General features: G+C 39.9%; 1 protein-coding gene across 3 annotated transcripts in view; it reads left to right on the top strand.

Annotated features, from left to right (window-relative positions):
• The window catches only part of DENND1B (DENN domain containing 1B), a 170,085-nt gene extending 152,028 nt beyond the window's left edge, over positions 1 to 18,057 (top strand). For 2 of the 3 annotated variants that reach the window (XM_053391486.1, XM_053391488.1), the window contains 3 exons: positions 13,662 to 13,750; positions 16,245 to 16,461; positions 16,989 to 18,057. In XM_053391486.1, the coding sequence (XP_053247461.1) occupies positions 13,662 to 13,750; positions 16,245 to 16,461; positions 16,989 to 17,531 (849 nt within the window). In that variant the 3' untranslated portion in view covers positions 17,532 to 18,057. The remainder of the gene's footprint in view (positions 1 to 13,661; positions 13,751 to 16,244; positions 16,462 to 16,988) is intronic. The other variant, XM_053391487.1, reaches the window with a different exon arrangement.
• Positions 18,058 to 18,344: the final 287 nt, after the last annotated feature.

The following is an 18,344-nucleotide window of genomic DNA, read 5'->3' as shown; positions in this document are numbered from 1 at the left end:
CATTGACAACTTCCTGTTACTATGGGTTTCGGGCCAAATGAAGTCCTAGAGGAGCAGTCCCCTTCCTTGCACCCTCCAATCCACGCTGTTGGAAGGTAGGTTTAGGGAAAAGGAAAGGGGTCCAAGCTAGCAAGGGAGTTCCTTGGGGAGGGTAACTGCTGAAGAGAAAGCTGGAGATGGTGGATGCCTTGCGGGTAAACATTTGGCATGAGAAAGGTCTCTTTGCACTCTGAAAAGAATGACTCCCTTCAAATCAAGATAGGGACAGTTTGTCCCTCTTTTGTCATGTCTAGTTGCAATCAGTAATGTATTCTAGCGGATCCTCTGTGTGTCACCTTTTAACATTGCTTGCCCATTCTAATGGGTGGAATAGTGCCAAGCCAGAACAGTTGAACTCCAGGATCTATTTAAGCAATGCTTTATTTAACTACAATTGCCAGCATTCATATGCCAGTGTTGGTACTCGCCAAACTTCAGAAATCCATTGTAACATTACGTATGATCTATGCAAGCAGGCAGTCTTGACAGAATCTCCACAAACTGGGAAGTAAATTATACGGAATATTATTTAAATGTATATAAAATGAGATAAATCATTTCTTTAAATTTCCCCGATGCTGAGAAATAGATATTTTGCACTGTTTGGACGTACACATAGCAAATACTGACAATTCCATTTAGGTGACTGCTGACATGCACTTGTATATCAGTTAAGCAGTTCACAAAATTCCTGTGGGATTGCCCTCGTTCTGAAGTATATGTTGACATTCACCAAGTATCCGATGTTCTCAGTGAAATATACATGCAATACTACTGTTAGATGAGGTGCAGCAAAGGTATGGCATTTGGACCTCCATCCTGGAAGAGTGTGTATATTTGTGTGTGTATATTTGTTGTTACCGTTGTTACTTGCATTTGTTCCCCACCCTTTCCCCAGATAAATGGCTCTCCTCCTTTTGTTGTCTTGGGAAGCATTGGGCTGGAAGACTATGGCTAAATTTTTGTATGTTGCAGCTCTGCATGTACACATGTGCACTAGGTGCTTTGCATCTAAGGAAAAAGGTGCAACCTCAGTCCAGAGTTCTGTCTGCAATAGACGTATTGCCTGTCTATTTGGGTTAGGGTGGGTGGGTTAGGGTGTACGTGTTGTCTAGCATGTTCCCCAGTCCCCCTACACAGTGTGTTCAAATATACCCATCCCCATCCACCTATTGAGGCAGGATATGTATGAAGACGCGGGTGGCGCTGTGGGTTAAACCACAGAGCCTAGGACTTGCCAATCAGAAGGTCGGCGGTTCGAATCCCCGCGACGGGGTGAGCTCCCGTTGCTCAGTCCCTGCTCCTGCCAACCTAGCAGTTCGAAAGCACATCAAAGTGCAAGTAGATGAATAGGTACCACTCCTGCGGGAAGGTAAACGGCGTTTCCGTGTGCTGCTCTGGTTTGCCAGAAGCGGCTTAGTCATGCTGGCCACATGACCCAGAAGCTGTACGCCGGCTCCCTTGGCCAATAAAGCGAGATGAGCGCCGCAACCTCAGAGTCGGCCACGACTGGACCTAATGATCAGGGGTCCCTTTACCTTTATGTATGAAGACTAAACCCTACTTCTCACAGATGTTCCCCTTCTGGCTGCAGATTGGAGCTCATCTGACTGAGTATTACATGTAAACATATTTCTTGCACAGAGAAAAATAGCATCTCAGGCTAGAACCCTTCTTTCTGACATCTAATATTCACATATGAATGGAGCATACTATTGTGTGAGCCCCCGCCAGTCATCTGAAGTGGCACAGTCCAGACACAGGTTTACATACCTCAGTGAGAGATAGGTGTGAAAAAGGTACAGAACAACAAACCCCTGTGTTGTACACATTTTGTTTTTGTTGTACTAAATCATGTGTATCATGCAATAAGAATTGCAGTGCTATCTAGTATACTGGTCTTCGGGTTGCTTGTAGGTGTGAAAAAGGTACCTGGACTCTTTGAGAGCGGGAGTTATAACCCCAAGTCTCCAAATTTTAGGCATATGCTTCATTACTTTGGTTACTAGTGCCAGTAAACTAGAAAGATTGTTAGTTTTCTGAGCAAAATACATACACATGTTTTCAGATTTTAACTTCCATGTTATAAGAATATTGGAAAGTATGCTTGTAGTCAAGGAATATATTTATCACTCACAAAATGAAAGGTGCTCAGGACACCTTTTCCCCTTTTTTTCTACATTCAGATCTTTTAAATAACTTCCTCTTTACTAATGCTTTGGGTGCACATTGGTTCCCAGAGTTATGATGACCAAAAGTCAATCTCTGCTCTTGACGGTAAATGCTCCAAATAAAGCTATATATCCAGACCTATGCATCGTGCCATGAGCTTTGACGTTAAACATGCCACAAAATGCTTGTTAAACTTTTAGGGTGCTGACTCTGTTGTGGCTGAAACAACAAGCACAGCTACCCCTCTGAAAATGGTTCATGTTTATACGTATTTAGAGACTCCATATGCTACAGTAGTCAGAGTATTTTTGTTGACCTGGGAAGTTCTTACAGCTCAAGGACTGTGAGCTCCCTGGGTGGACTTTGAGCCTCGATTCCAAAGTGGAAGAAGATTGCTTCTCGGTTGTTTTGTAAGATAAGATTTGTAGTTCACTTTGCTTGGCTAAACTGTAAATGGTGGCAGATGATAATGATGATTAGTAATTAGTAATAATGATGATGATGAATTAGTCGGCATGAATTAATGTTAGCGTAATGCTTCTCGCTTTCCCACCATGTGCAGATAAACATTAAATAAGCTTTGTATTTCTACCCACCTTGAAAATCACTTTATATAAAAGGGTAACCTGGTTTTGTTCGTGACTGCTGTGGCACAGACTGTGCAAGGCAATGGGCACAGATTTTCACATCTGCCATGCTTGCTTGCTTCATAATCTAAGACAGGTTAAAGAATTTAGCTGATACTGTATTGTGCAATTATGTTGGAGTTTGGTGTGTGTATGACAGAGAGAAAGCAAGATAGATAATTCATCTTTGGTGTGTCTCCATATATTTCCCAACCCCCTTTGCCGCATAAATCATTTTCCCCATGCCAACATAACAATGTCTATGTCAGCAGAACATAGGAACAAGAGTTGTGCTTAAGAATCGGTGCCCAAAACTTGATATTTCGTGTGTGTGTGTGTGTGTATGTGTAGAGCAACAAAAGGGTGTAGGAAGAGATTCAATTGTGTGAGTAGCAATTTTAGACTTACTGCTGAATCCCTTAGTCTACAAATTATTAGATGTAATTTATGCATATTTGTGTTTTAATTAGGCAAGAAGGCTGTATTCAGTTTTAAAGAGATTCATTTTTGGTACATGGTGGTAAACGACTATCTCCATAGCATCTCAGTGTATGTTCCATATAGACACCCAGTGCATAAATTTTTTTAGCAACCCACTTCTGTAAATATTTAATATATTGACAACTGAGAAAGCAAATAGTACATGTGAAAAAATCTGAACTGCAAATGTATAGTTAACACGTTTAAGCATTATGACAGCTAGTGTGTCATCTTCTACCACAAGTTCAGTATGTTCTGTAAACTGATATGGCAAGATCTGTGTTATCTTTGTTTTCAATATATAGGTATCTTTTAAATGTAAAAGACATTGGCAATTTGTAGTTTTAATTTGAATTTTTACACTGATCTATTTTTATCCATTTGTTACATTCATGAAAATTAGAAATCTACTGATATATTGCCCAGTTTGTTCTATCTGCTGTTCCACATTAATTGTTCAGTAATGGAGCTAATCTTAATAAATCATAAATGTTTTGCATCATTACTGAGAGCTGCATGCTGGCAGAACACAATTTATTATCTATTTTACATATTTTGTACAAGTTTTGAGAACAGTATATTCTATGTTCTATGCATAAACTAGGTAATCAAGACACCCAACATTTAATGATGGGCTAAAGATTCTAGAATTATATTGTTAAACAAATGATTTTTACTATTAGATCCCAAACATTTTTGTCTAGGCCAGGTTTTTTAAAATCTGTTTTGTATTGTAAGATAAAGCTTAGCAGTCTTTAATTAGTACCTATGTGTGTGTCTGAATTATGATTTATATATACTATATTTAATTTCAAATGAATGTGGTCTTTGCTACACTTACCCTAATATTGGTTTCTGTTCAGCAACCTTTAAAAGAGTGCCAGTGCAAATTTTACATCTACAGATTGCTTATCCTGTGCTACCTTGGGAAAAATAATGTGACCTTTTAAATAAAAATGAGCCCAAAGATATATAATATTTTCTGTTCCATCCTTGCTCTGGGAGGGAGTTTTAAGGTGTTTTCTATTGCTTTCTCCTGAGAGATAAATATTCAACTCGTCATTTGCAAATTTATTTAAAAGGCAGAAATTATTTGGGGCCGAGGAGTTTGACGAATTGGCAATATGAAACAGTATATAAAACCAAAGTCATCTTCCTTCTTGAAGATCACGTTAATGCCATTGTTTCTGACATCATCATTAGTAGCACTGTCATTTTCTAGAGCAGAATATGAATATGCTTTTCTACCCCAACAAATAGTAGTTTGTATGCCAGTCCACTAATTAGTTCAGTTATTTCCTGTTTTTTTGATGAGGTTTAAATAAATGTCAGGGGTACAGCCATGAAGATCTCCCAATTAGGCTTTGCGTTTGTAAAACCCAGCCCCTTTGCTTTTGTGTGAAGATGACAGTTCCAACTGCCGCGTCAGTCTAACAGGGCTCAAGGGAAAGGCTACTTCTCTGCTTTTATTGAAAACAAGGCCAGTTTGCCCATTGAGAATAACCGCATTGGTCACAGTGCAGATCAGTTGTTAACAATAAATATTTACTAATCTCTATCACAGCCAGCATAGACTTCTTCTTTTTCGCGCTGTCCAATCGGGAAGGCACTTTAGGAAATCAGTGAATTAAAATGCACCAAAAGGAAACGAGACGGAGAAGTAAATAATTTTCACCGCAAACTATTTTATCGTTAGTAGGGCCTGCACCGTTTGTGTATTAATCCTGCAAGTGGTGGAGGGGGAGACCCCGAAACGAAACACAAATGAGAAATGCACAATTGATCTTTGCCTAAGATGTTCCGAAAAGAATTGTTCTATTTCTGTAAGGCGCGTGTGACAGCCTCCTCGTAGCTATTCTGGGCTGTTTGGTTGTGGGTGTGCAGGGGGGGGGGGTGGAAGAAGAGAGCGCTTAACTGCACTGCAAGTCAAAATTAACAGATGGATTGCCCTAAGCAAGGGAAAAACCACCACAACAAAATCTAGTGAAAGTGGAGGACTGAGGCTTTTTATTGTAAAGCCTTATTAAAACCTTGGCTTGTATTTTACTGTTAACTCTTTCGTGCCTTCACGCCTAACTGATAATTCCTGTCTCCTGCATAAATTAGATCGAACATAGCTTTTCTGATAAATATCAGAATAGATCCTAAAAAGGAAAGTGAAAGCAGATTATGATATTTTTCAGCGTTCACAATTTTTGATCGCAGCTACATGTCTTTCTTCTTACTTCTTTCCTTCCTTCAAAAACAGGCATCATAAACTATTGAGCTCTTACTTCTACAGATTCTGGTGGTTGAGGGTTTTTTTTGGGGGGGGACATTGTTTGTTTAGTGTCCATATATGTCACTTTTCAGCTGAATGGTAAAAAAAAAATTCTGTTTCCGCAGCATTGCTTAAAAATAAGGATTTCAGACAGAACAAAGGCAAATATACTGGCAGTTTTCTTTGCTATTGTGAATTTGATTTCCCTAGTATTCCTCTTCACACAAGCATCTTCTCAGCTGATGGGATAGGCCTTGATCCATTTAAAATGAAACATTTGAGAGCTTTAAATAGTTACTGGCTTATAAAATATTGTTGCACTTTTGGCAGAGTCCTGTGTAGCAGAGCCATGAGAACATTTTATAATTAATAAGTTAGCAGTGCATCCTTGTCTCCAATGAAATATATATAAGATTTGTACCTTGAGGCATGCGGTAACTTGTAGCTGCAGTAAAAAAAATGACATTTGGGTACAAAGTGTGGATTTTCCAGTAATCCCCGCAAGCCCAGCACACCTCGTATCAATATGCATGTTTCAAAAGAGCAAATGAATTACTTCTCCTAAAGATACTGTATTTAAAATACCGTGTGCTTTATTGTTGAAACTTTGTTTTAACAAAGCTCCAGCAACAAAATAGCAACGAAATGTTTGGATTTTGTTAACTGGACTTTCTGTTGCATCCTGTCCCAAAGGTTTCAGGGGTAGATTACAGCATGTGAAATACCATCAGTAATATAATCTCAAATAGAATTAACAAAGCCCTCAGAAAAGCACCTCAATATTTGTTGTATGTTGCTTCGTGGAGGGGAGAAAAAAATTGGAGTGGCGCAATTGATATTTTGAAGTTTTATCCTTGAATAAGAAAAACCAAAGGCCACATTAAACGATGCAGCTTCCTAAGCAAATGTATGCCATCCATGTTGCAGTGTGTGTTCATTTGTAGATTCTGTTTTACACATGGCAAATCTCCTGCAGGCTGGCATGTTGGATCGTTTTCAGAGAGGAGCATGTTCCTTATACATCAGGAACCTCCCTTCCACTCTCCACCCCCCCCCCCCGCCTGCCCGCCCAAGCAGCAGAGAAATGGCATACTCAATAGTTCGCTGCCCTCCTGTCCTGTCAGTAAGGAGTAGGATACAGTGAGCAAATAAAACTCAATCCTGGCAGGACAAAAACCTCATACTGTGATCTGAAGATTGCATGCAACAAATTCAAAGTCCCGCTTGCACAGAATAATTTCAGAAACTGGAAGAGGAATACCTGTATGTTTTCATTCGGAATTAGATCAGCCGAAAGCTTTGGAGAATCGTATTGTGGTTTATGCCCACATAACTCCAGTCCTTCCACTGTGTAGTTCTCTGCTGGAAATTCCGCACAATTCTGGGGCAGCGTTAAGCCCTATCTGGCAATTTAAGTAATGTGAATAAAATATTATATGTGACAGATGTCATATACAGTAACAGTGAGCAGTACTGAATGTGTGGTTTGGTAGCATGCTTCGTTTTAAAGAGAAGATTTCCAATGGAAAAATGGTTAATTCAGTCAATTAGGAAAATATTTTGGACAAGAGAAATCATAATCTATAAATTCACTTGGTAATGGCAGTTTTTGTTTTAAAAGAGGATCTTTTGTCTTTTGCATGTCAATTATGATCCCTCTGTATTGCAAAACACTCAGCATGTCTTTTAATTAAAAATGAAAAACCTATACGGCTAAAAATTTACATTGTAGATTACAAGACTGCCCTCTGGCGGTGTGAATGCTTTCACTGTATGCAGACAGTGAATGCTGCATGCTGAGCCGTAATTCTTTACAGCTGATCAGCTTTAAGAAACAAAATATTTATTCTTGTCATAGATTTTTTTAAAATAGCAATAATTCCTTCAGTGTTTCATCTGATATGATCTTTTGATGCTTATACCAGTCTAGACCTGCCTTCACTGTGACTTCTGCATAAAGCCATTGCCCCCTGTTTATCATAGCTGTTTGAGTCACATAAACACAATGTTCTCTTGGGCTTGCCCAATAAGTGTGGGCTTTTGGCCCCTGATCTTCTGAGTGTGCTGTGAAATCCCAAATGGAACAATAAATGGCAATGGCGCATTTCCTGAGCACTTTTGCATGTCCCGCCCCCTTAATTCACTTTTCCACATTTAACAGGCTTAACATGCAATGTGTTCTTCCCACTAAAAACAAATAGTGCCTGAACCAACACAGCTTTCTCTGTTTTGATCAGCCTTTTCTCCTCAGACTAGCTTAAGTGGAGCTATAAACATGAAATGTAAGGGTTCGGCTAGATTTGTGGTGTTTTATGGTGAACACAAATTCCTGAAAGTTAGTTTAGCCTGGCTAAATTCAGCCAAAGTCCATTTTCTCCAGGATCCTGTTTCTAACTGTTGCCAGCCAGATGATCTGGGAAACATGCAAGCAGAGGCAGAAGGCAACAGACTTTGTCCTGTAGCTTGACCTCTAATAACTGGCATTCATAGCTACAGCGCCTCTGAACATGGAGTTTCATCTGGTCATGGTTGGTCGAATGCCCTATTCGGGTCATTTAAGTAAGTGGCTTTCACTACACATTTAGCATGAAAGTCCCTAAATAAATTATGCATCGGTGAAGAAGTATTCTCTTTTGTGCATTTTGAATATACTACCAAGTGGTTGAATTTGGTTAAAGAATCTGGTATCATATTTAGTTATTTGAAACAAAGCTTTGTGGGCAAAATGGTTTTACCAAGTTACAGGTAGGTAGCCGTGTTGGTCTGCCATAGTTGAAATAATAGTTAAATAATAATAATAATAAATTCCTTCCAGTAGGACCTTAGAGACCAACTAAGTTTGTTATTGTCATGAGCTTTCGTGTGCATATCTGAAGAAGTGTGTGTGCAAACGAAAGCTCATACCAATAACAAACTTAGTTGGTCTCTAAGGTGCTACTGGAAGAAATTTTGTTTGTTTGGTTTTGGTTTTGGCAAGTTTGAGATCTTGAGTATCGCTATATCATGACAGTTGCCTATGATTATGGAAATGGAGACACTAAGCATTTTAAAATATACTGAATTACATAGAATCAGTTCCATAGAATACATTATTGAAATAATAATAATAATAATAATAATAATAATAATAATAATAATAATAATAATACTTAACAGGTCCAATAAAAGGTGGCATTTCATCTGTTCTGCATCTCTTGATTATTATTTTTTAATGGACAATGTTCAGAGATAGTTTGCATCCATGATTTTTCTGTATGCTGGCATACAACATGGCTATTTATCATGACTGTGTTTCTGCCACTCTGCTACTAGTTTTAATTTTTGTAAAATCTCACAAATGAACTTGTGAAGTATATCTCTTCATTTTGGCCTATTTTTTTCTTTTCTTCAAATTTAGTTCCCTTCCAGGACACTTTTCCATACAGTTCCAAAGGAAAATTGCTAGTTGTTCAGTGTGACGGTATCAGTAAGATATTAGTAAACACACTGTTTTATTATACAGATATCACCAGCAACACCTAGTGGATTCTGCAGCCCCTTCCCTTCCCGTGTTATATTACAGTAATAGATTCATGCTTGAATACCAAATGTAACCGTGGGTGTTTCTTGTATCATGACGTTCATGGTCTTGGCCTTCTTTTTTGGCAGTGTGCCCACTATTTTGAAACACACCACAAGAATTTGCGATTCGCTCTGGGTCTCCACAGTATGGGAAAAGACACCTTTGCACAATGCACATTTTTTTTATTACTGTGGGCAGTCCATATCCTCTCTTTCTTCAAGGGTAACAACAGTTGAAAATAAAACTCACAAGAAAATCCTCAATTAAATTAAAATTTAACCCCAGTTTTGTTTAGTTTAGGGTTTTTCTCAGACTTCGGCTGCCTTCTGGCAGGGAAAGAGCTTCATAATCGTAGGACAGCCATATAGGACACCTATCTGCTTGCCTTTGCTGTTCTAGTGTAACATAAAAATAGTCCTAAAGTTTTAATAATAAAGGTGTTTCATAGGGATGGACAAAAACCTCATCCTGGTTAAATGGAACAAGCAAGAACATGGCTGTTTTTCCCCACAAAGATAAGAAATTGCACTGACACAGCATTCATTTTACAAAGGGAAAGAAAGGTATTTCTATAAACAGAAATCACACAAAAAATGTAAGCTGGTTTCTAACTTTGTGCAAGTGCTCTCCAAATTAAACCTTTATAAACTTTCCTAGAACTTGAAACCAGTTCTGTCCCCCCCCCCCCCGTTTTAGCAAATGGAAGAAGTCTGGTGGTTATTAGAATACTGATCAGAAAAGAAGTCCCCCACTCTCAACCCCTCCCCCATTCCCCACCTCCCCCACCAAAAAAAGCTAGAGAAAATTGTGCACAGTTGAAAATGCAGAAAAGACAGAAATTAAAATCTTAAGTAACTGTGAACAGCAGGGGGACATCAGTAAAGGAAAGTTATCCTAAATGACTTTGACAGTTTTTGCAGGTGTGCATTCTATGCTGCTTCATCTAGTAGAGCTTTGAAAAGGATTTAGTGCTCTCCTTTTGGGATTTATTAAAGGTTTCTTTCCTTTCTCCTCCCCCCCCCCTTTTCTTTACACTGGTGTTTCTTGCCATTTTATAAGCAGGTTGTTTTGCAAGTTATTTGCCACAGATACCTATCGAGTACTGTCCGTTACTTCATGGACGATGAGTGACAGAAATGTTCTCTCCTCCCCCATCTACACACTTCAACCCGTGAACTCGGGGCACTGAAAACAGAGCAGATCCAACAGAGTTTACTTGGTTCCATTTCGCTTTTATTATTGTTAAAAAGCACCTCAGGTTTTCTGTGTGCCTTTGACTGCCCCCTTGAAAGTTTGCCTATTTTTCACCTGAATTCTGGACTGTAGAAGAAAGTGTGCAAAAAATAAACAAATTAAAAAGCCTAAAGGGGGATTTTAAGGGTCCAGGGAACTGTGTAGTTACTCACCTACCCCTAACAAGGCACAGCTCAAGGAGGTTCCCAAACCTTGAAAGCGAAAGAACTGTGATACCCCTGAGCTTGCTGGACTGACCTCAAAGGAAATCCCTGACCAGCTGAGCCAAAGATTTTCCCTCCCCAGCTTATGTGACTGGTAACAGTCCGGTCACAACACTGGCCGTGCTCTGCCTGTGGTCACAGGGGCTAAGAGTGCTTTGGAAGAGAACAAAAAGGTTGTTCCTAACTTTTAGCTCCATCTTGAAAGAGTACTGGAAACTCAGGAAAATTCCAGTAAACAAGTGCTCAAGTCTGCAAATGAGAGCTGAACTAGCACATAAAAGAACTAGTCTCATAGTGAAATTTAAAAAGCATCTTATCAGTTTCACTCCCAATCCCTATCTGTATGAACTCAGAGGATCCTTTACCAAACTTAGTTGGTGCACCAGCTATTACTGTAGGGATGCAGGTGGCGCTGTGGTCTAAATCAGTGAGCCTCTTGGGCCTGCCAATCAGAAGGTTGGCGGTTTGAATCCCCGCAATGGAGTGGGCTCCCGTCGCTCGGTCCCCGCTCCTGCCAACCTAGCAGTTTGAAAGCACGCAAGTGCAAGTAGATAAATAGGTACCTCTGTGGCAGGAAGGTAAACGGCGTTTCCATGCATTCTGGTTTCTGTCACGGTGTCCCATTGTGCCAGATGTGGTTTAGTCATGCTGGCTGCATGACCCGGAAAGCTGTCTGTGGATAAATACTGGCTCCCTCGGCCTGAAAGTGAGCTGAGCACCATAACCCCATAGTCGCCTTCGACTGGACTTAACCATCCAGGGTTCCTTTACCTTTACCATTTCCAGACAAGGGGAGCCTTACCGCAATAGTCTGTATACTGGTAATTTCATGATTGGACTACTGTGTAATTTGCTGAATGTAGGGCTCTCTTGACCCTTTTTGGGAAGCTGCAGCTGGCTGCCTACTAGCTAATGAGCCAAGTTCATGGTTTTGTTGTTGACATTCAAAGCCCTGGAGAACATGGGCCCAGGTTATGTAGCATGCCAGCTCCCCTGGTACTGGTGAGGTTGATCTTTAAGATCTTCCACGACTAGCAGATGGTCACTTTGTGACAAGGTGGAAGCAGGCCTTCTGGGTGATAGCACCCTCTGCATTGGCCTTCCTCAGGTAATTCACAAGGCTGAGACACTATTAGCTTTAAATGCCTCTTTAAAATGCATATGTTTACCCAAGCATTCTCTGAATTTTTATTTTATTATTTTATATACTGCTCTGTTTTACTTGTGACTTACTGTTGCTGTTTTATCTCTAGTTTTTAGGAAATGTTATTCAATATTGTGTTTTTATGTAAACAGCCTCACTATGTTTATTATATTTAAATGTTTTATTTTAAAAAATGGTATAGAAAGAAAATAATAAATGATAAGCCCTGGGTGGTCGTAGAGAAGGCACTGCCACCTCCCGTTTTCTGTATTTAAAGGGGGAACAGTGGTGACCTTTCTCATAGGACTGTTTCAAAAATTAGCAGGATAAAGATTGTAAAACAAGTTTTCTCATTAAAAGAGCTTTTAAGTGACAGGTGATAATATTAAACCTTTAAAAGGTTTGGAGACAGTGACATTTCTCCACTAATTTTATGCAAGGATTATTCTGTATATAGCTATCTCTTTAAATAAAAACACACACAACTAAATGTCAGCATCTTTATAGCATATGTCTAGGTATAAGGGAAAACAGAAAGGTGGCCCCACCCTTCCACAATTGGGAAAGTACCTATTAATTTTTATTTTCCCATTGGAATATGATCTGCCCCATCTTAATACAAAATGTTGGCAGAACCACAGTTTTCTGTGGACCTTTTTGAGGAAATGAAGATGAGCGTAACAGTACCAGTGGAATTTTGCCAATTTTAATTGGAGAATTCATTTTTCATTCCCCAAAGGCATCCTTTCCTTTCCTTTTCCTTTTCTTTTAACCCTGCCATATTTACAAACTGAATATTCATTGTTTTCAGAAGCTATTCTGTGGACCTTCACAGTAATCCCATGAGGTTTTATTCTGATGTAAAAAAAACAAAAAACAAAACCTACCCGTGTTTTCTTTAAAAGAAGAATACTACCATCTTATCTTTATATTAGGTAAGCTCAGGAGTATGGGGCAAGAATGAACAGAACGAAATAACACAAATTCTTGCTGCATCCCATCTGTAGGATTTTTTTTTTTTAAATAAAGATGCAAGATAGAAATTCTTTAATAAATATTGGAATCTGTAGAGCTGGCTAAGACCCCAGCATAGACTTCGTTTGTGTATGAGAGCAGATATACGTTTATTGGCACTCAAATGTCCAAGTGCTTTGTGACATTACATTTGAGTCATGTTCCTCTTGTAGCCTGCCATTCTGTAATATGTCCTGGCTATCCCCTTATTTCTTATTCAACCTGCTAATTCTTCTCCATGGTAGCACACTTCCTAAAGAGGTCCACTTACCTTTTACATTTGTTAAGTGAATAACAACAACAACAACAACAACAACAACAACAACAACAACAACAACAACAGCAACAACAGCAACAACAACAATGGCTGCCATATCCAGAAGCTTAAATGTACTGTTAGCTATGTCTTCATATTCCCGATGGTGACTTCTTCAATAGTAATATATTAATTTTTATTTTGTACATGTCTTCAGTGCTAGTCTAGAAATTTCTGCTGCACTTTAGAGGATAGCTAGTGTATTTTCATCTGTTTTTAGCTTTGATTTAATTTCTGCTTCAGTTTTAATATGTCATTTTGAATTGAGAGAGAGAGAGAGTTTACTGGTAACTATATATATGAACTATATATATATGAACAAAATAGTCCTTGCTTCATTTGTGATTTCAACCCCGGTCTGAAACAAACTTTGCTCTGTCCATTGCCTGTCAATTCACCCTGAATTTTTCATCTGAACTGCTTTGGATAAGCGATGAATCCATTTGAATACTTCACATATGACTATAACTGATTCTGTGGACACTTCAATTGAAATTACTGGGCAGTATTGTTTATGAATACTTCTGTCCCTCGGCAGCCTATGTGAAAATCAGCAAGAAGCCCTGAAGTGTATAACTTTTGCCTTTGCAGACACGGTTTGGGCATCTCCATGCCAATACATATAACCATGATCCTGCCTTGGATGATGATGCAGACGATGAGATGGATGGAGGAAGCAAGTAAGATGAGTTGTTAAGAAGCCCAGCTTGCATTCAGTTCTTCATCAGAGCAGCTTTAAATGCAGGATAAATGTTCCATTTTGCTGTGTGGAGAGAGTTCTGAGCTGCTGCTAAACTCTGAACATAACCCTGGTAGTGTGGGGAGAAATGGGTCAGGGAACTGCACTTAAGGATATTAAGATATTATTGAGCGGCATTCAAAAGCATGTGTAGGAGAGAAGAAGCAATATCTTGATCTAGAGAAGAGCAGAACCAAAGGTTAGAGGGAGGTCCATTCAGGCAAGCAGGACATATCTCCACCAGCCTCGGCCAGTCCCCACCTGCCTGCCTTCTTACTTGCCACCAGCCATGGGATGTCACTGACTCTGGCTTCACTTCCTCTTGGACTCCCTGCCTCCCACCGTACCCTTTCCAATGTCCAATGGGCATCAGCCACCACTGGAAAGGGGATTACAGGGAACCCCTCAAGTAGGAATTCCAAACTTGTTCTCTAAGCCACCCTAGTCCATCATGACTGAACTGGTCATGTGCTACAAAAATGGATTGATTGGTGCCTTTGAGCCCCTTCCCAGAAGAGAGGCTTTCTAATGCACCTTCGCACAGTTTCATACTCTCTGCTGGTTTCATTCAAAGCAGCCTCTGCATTTGAGCATACAGTGGTACCTCTGGTTACGTACTTAGTTCGTTCCGGAGGTCAGTGCTTAACCTGAAACTGTTCTTAACCTGAAGCACCACTTTAGCTAATGGGGCCTCCCACTGCCGCTGCGCTGCCGACGCACAATTTTTGTTCTTATCCTGAAGCAAAGTTCTTAACCTGAGGTACTATTTCTGGGTTAGCGGAGTCTGTAACCTGAAGCGTATGTAGCCTGAAGCCTATGTAACCCGAGGTACCACTGTATATAGATTATTCAGGGTAGAATCCTATACACACTAGGAATAAGTCCATTGAATTCATTGGAGCTTGTCTCTGAGTAGATGTGTCTGAAATTGCACTGCCAGTTGTTCCTGATGCAGAAATGTATCAGAGTTGTCCACCCTTAGAGGAGACTGTCCATTGTGTCTCTGCATGAGTCACTGCATGCATGTGTCTCTTCACAATTTCAAGGACAGATTGGCAACTTGTAAAGCAACTTACCGTATTTTTCGCTCTATAAGATGCACCAGACCATAAGATGCACCTAGTTTTTGGAGAAGGAAAACAAGAAAAAAAATATTCTGAATCCCAGAAGCCAGAACAGCAAGAGGGATCGCTGCGCAGCAAAAGCAGCGGTCCCTCTTGCTGTTGTGGCTTCTGGGATAGCTGCGCAGCCTGCATTCGCTCCATAAGACGCACACACATTTCCCCTTACTTTTTAGGAGGGAAAAAGTGAGTCTTATAGAGCAAAAAATACGGTATATGATATAGACTCTTCTGAGAGTCAGTACTTCTTACTTACTGTACTAAAAACTGGTCTTATAATCTATAATAGTGCAGTGTACAAAAATTACAAAGAAGTGTGCCCCAGCTTTACATGCATACGTAATTTTATTTGTGTGAAGCCTTTCTACTATTCAAACCATGTTCAACATGAAAAAATACATAACCACAACATAACGAAAGCATACTATAAATAAAACATGAAAAAAATACAAAACCAAACTGAGCAATTCCCACATAAATCACAACAAAATCTAAAATAAAGATACAAAAAAACAAACCAACAACCCAGAAACAACACCCAGCCTAATAGTGTGTTCAGCACTCCGCTTTTGTTGTTGGAGTCAGTCTGGGTTGTGCTCTCCCAGGCCATGTGGAAAAAGGCTTCAAGGCAGGGAGCAGATCTTCCAGGACTCAGAGTCAACCTATCAGAAGTTTAGGAAAGGCTGCTGTAAGACCTAATTGCAGTTGTAACCATGATCCCTTGATCTATGAAATACATTAGGGATTTGCTCTAGAAGAATGTTTGTCATAAAAAAAAACCCATGTTGAAATCTAGGTAGGCTTCTGAACAATTAATCATATCAAAACAAGTATGATCACAAGGCTTCGAGACTCTCCCAAAACATTATTTGCAAATAAAAAGTTTTGAAAGAGGTGAGTCTGAGTCTATCCTTTTGCAAAGTTAGATTTTCACACACAAAAAGTATATGCATCAAGGCATTGTCACAATGCGTTATAGGTATACATTTTTTTATTTTTGCCTGCAGCAAGAAACCATTTCCTAGCCTGCCATTTGAAGCAAAGGACACGGAGAGCCATTCATACGCACACACATTAAATTTAAAACAGACACTAAAAAGTTATTTATTATATCTGAATATGCTGCAAGATAAAATGGTTTAAAATAATCCTGTGCTGAATCCTTTTTGGTTTCTTATGATGAATACAAAGGGTTCAGAAGTCACTTATTTTATTGAAATTTATCTTTATAATAATTCTCCTGTAAAAAGCTCATTCATTTTCAGATTCATTGTTGCGGTCATAGCTATGAAGTGGTTTTCTGTTTTCCTTTAGATTGTCATCTGAAGATAGTGAGGAAACATCTTGTTGTTTGTATGACAGTGATGACTCTGGGGAAGTGGCCAAAACATCTGTTCCTCCTGGAGAAATGGACTTGCTAGGAGAGATTTTGGATAGTCTGAGTACACACAGTTCGGATCAAGGGAAGCTCTCAGGAGCAAAAAGCCTGGACTTCTTTCGATCAATGGATGATATTGATTACAAGGCAACGGTTAGTTATCCCACCCCTTGCGTTTCCAGTGTTAAAACTTCTTTGCATCCACATAATCTTCTGTTGGTGATAGGTGCTGCCTGGGTGACAGGGTGTTTTAGGGTCTCTCATACATCCTCATGCTTCTGTGATAACCAGGTATTGCTCCTCAATGTCTGACTGTGGTGTAAAAGTGATGTGTACCCCTGAAATCTAAAGCAGAGAAAGTGTGCTTTGGCTGCAGAACACATTGAGAAACACTTCTTTTTACCTTGAAATGGAATTATCTTGGTTTCAGTTTAGCTGCTTAATGTTGGAAGGAGAAGAGGAATTAAAATTTGAATCCTATTAAGAGGTTGTTAGCAAAAAATAAATTGTGATTCAGTTTAGCACATCATCAGTACAATGAACAACAAGTCGTTCAGTCATTTTTTAAAAAAAAATATTAGTTTAATATTTACACCCCACTTTTCTGTAAAAACAAAGTGGCTGTTTCGGAGACCCTAGTGCCAAGAATCCTCATGTGTTGCCTGTTCTTCTTATTTCAGAATAAATCCAACACGCCAAGTGAGAGCAATCTGGCTCTGCTTTGCAGTGGTCGAACGTCTGACCCAGCTGACTGGAATCTTGGGCAAGATGACAGCATCCTCACTGGGAAGCAACTTCCCCCGTCTCCAAGGAAACGTGTTCCTTCGACTGGATACAGAGAAAATCTCTTTGTGCCAAAAACAGGAAGTCCCGTCCATATCCCTAGTGCCGATGATGTGAACTTCCTCAAAATTCATGCAGAATCTCCAAACCCATCTCAAGAAACTATGCAGTTGTGTTCTCCAGGAGTCTTTCAAGTAAAAAAGACTAAGTGGAGCGAAACACTAAGCAGTACCTCAGCAGATGAGATACCACCAAACTTGAGCCAAAATCCATCCTCTCAGGTTCCTTGGGAGAGAGAAGCCAGAACAGGAAACGAAATACTGGAAGAGGGTGGTCTTCTTCACGAAGTGGTGTCTTTGTGTAAAATGACTTCTGCATTCAACCATGGTTTAAACATTTCAGGGGACAGGTTTTCCAGTAGCAGCGGGAATAAAGCGTAATTTTTTTATTTTTATTTTTTGAGGGGAGAAATAACGCTCCTGACAAAAGACTTAAGGAAGACAACTCAGGATTCCATATCACATAGCAAACCAAAACATCACAGAGGAAGCGACAAACCTTCCGTTTTGCTAACCTTCATTGTGGTTTGCCTTACATGCCCATTTTCTCCCTCTTGCTTTGAACATATCTTCGGAACACATTTCTTTGCTGCATAATTTCACAGCATGGGCCTGGATTGGGGTGGGTGGGGCCATAGCTCAGTGTCAGAGAATATGCTCTGCATCCTGAGCGGCCCATGTTCAGCCCCTGACATCTCCAGGTAGGTCTAAGAAATGTCTGAAACCCCAGGAAGCTGTTTTCCATCGGTCTGGACCACAGGTGGGGAGCCTGTGACGTTTGGGCACATTTCATGTGGGTGAGTGAGCGCGGAAAGAAGAGAAGGGTGCTTTGCCCACTGCCAAAATGCACCCTCCCCTATAGATTACCCACAAGGGAGTGTGGTGGTCCTTGGAAGTATTTAGGGGGGCCCATACAGCACTGAGCTAGATGGACCCATAGTTTGACTCAGTATAGGGCAGCTTCTTCTTCAGCTACTGCATTCTCAAGTCAAGCTAATAGTTTGACTCCATATTTAAGCTTCAGCTGGTATTTGGCACCTGCTAGTTTTTACCATTTCCCCTTTTCCCTTTCCAGAAAGGAACGTATCTTCCCAGGTGGGCATTGACTTTTATCTTGCCGAGCACAAAGTCAACAAATGCAACATTGTTCGTCTGGAACTTATCAAGTCCTGTCAATCCATGATCCAGTTGCCT

This window comes from Podarcis raffonei, chromosome 6, assembly GCF_027172205.1.
Source record: "Podarcis raffonei isolate rPodRaf1 chromosome 6, rPodRaf1.pri, whole genome shotgun sequence".
NCBI classification, from domain to species: Eukaryota; Metazoa; Chordata; class Lepidosauria; order Squamata; family Lacertidae; genus Podarcis; species Podarcis raffonei.
This window is presented reverse-complemented; position numbering and strand designations above follow the sequence as displayed.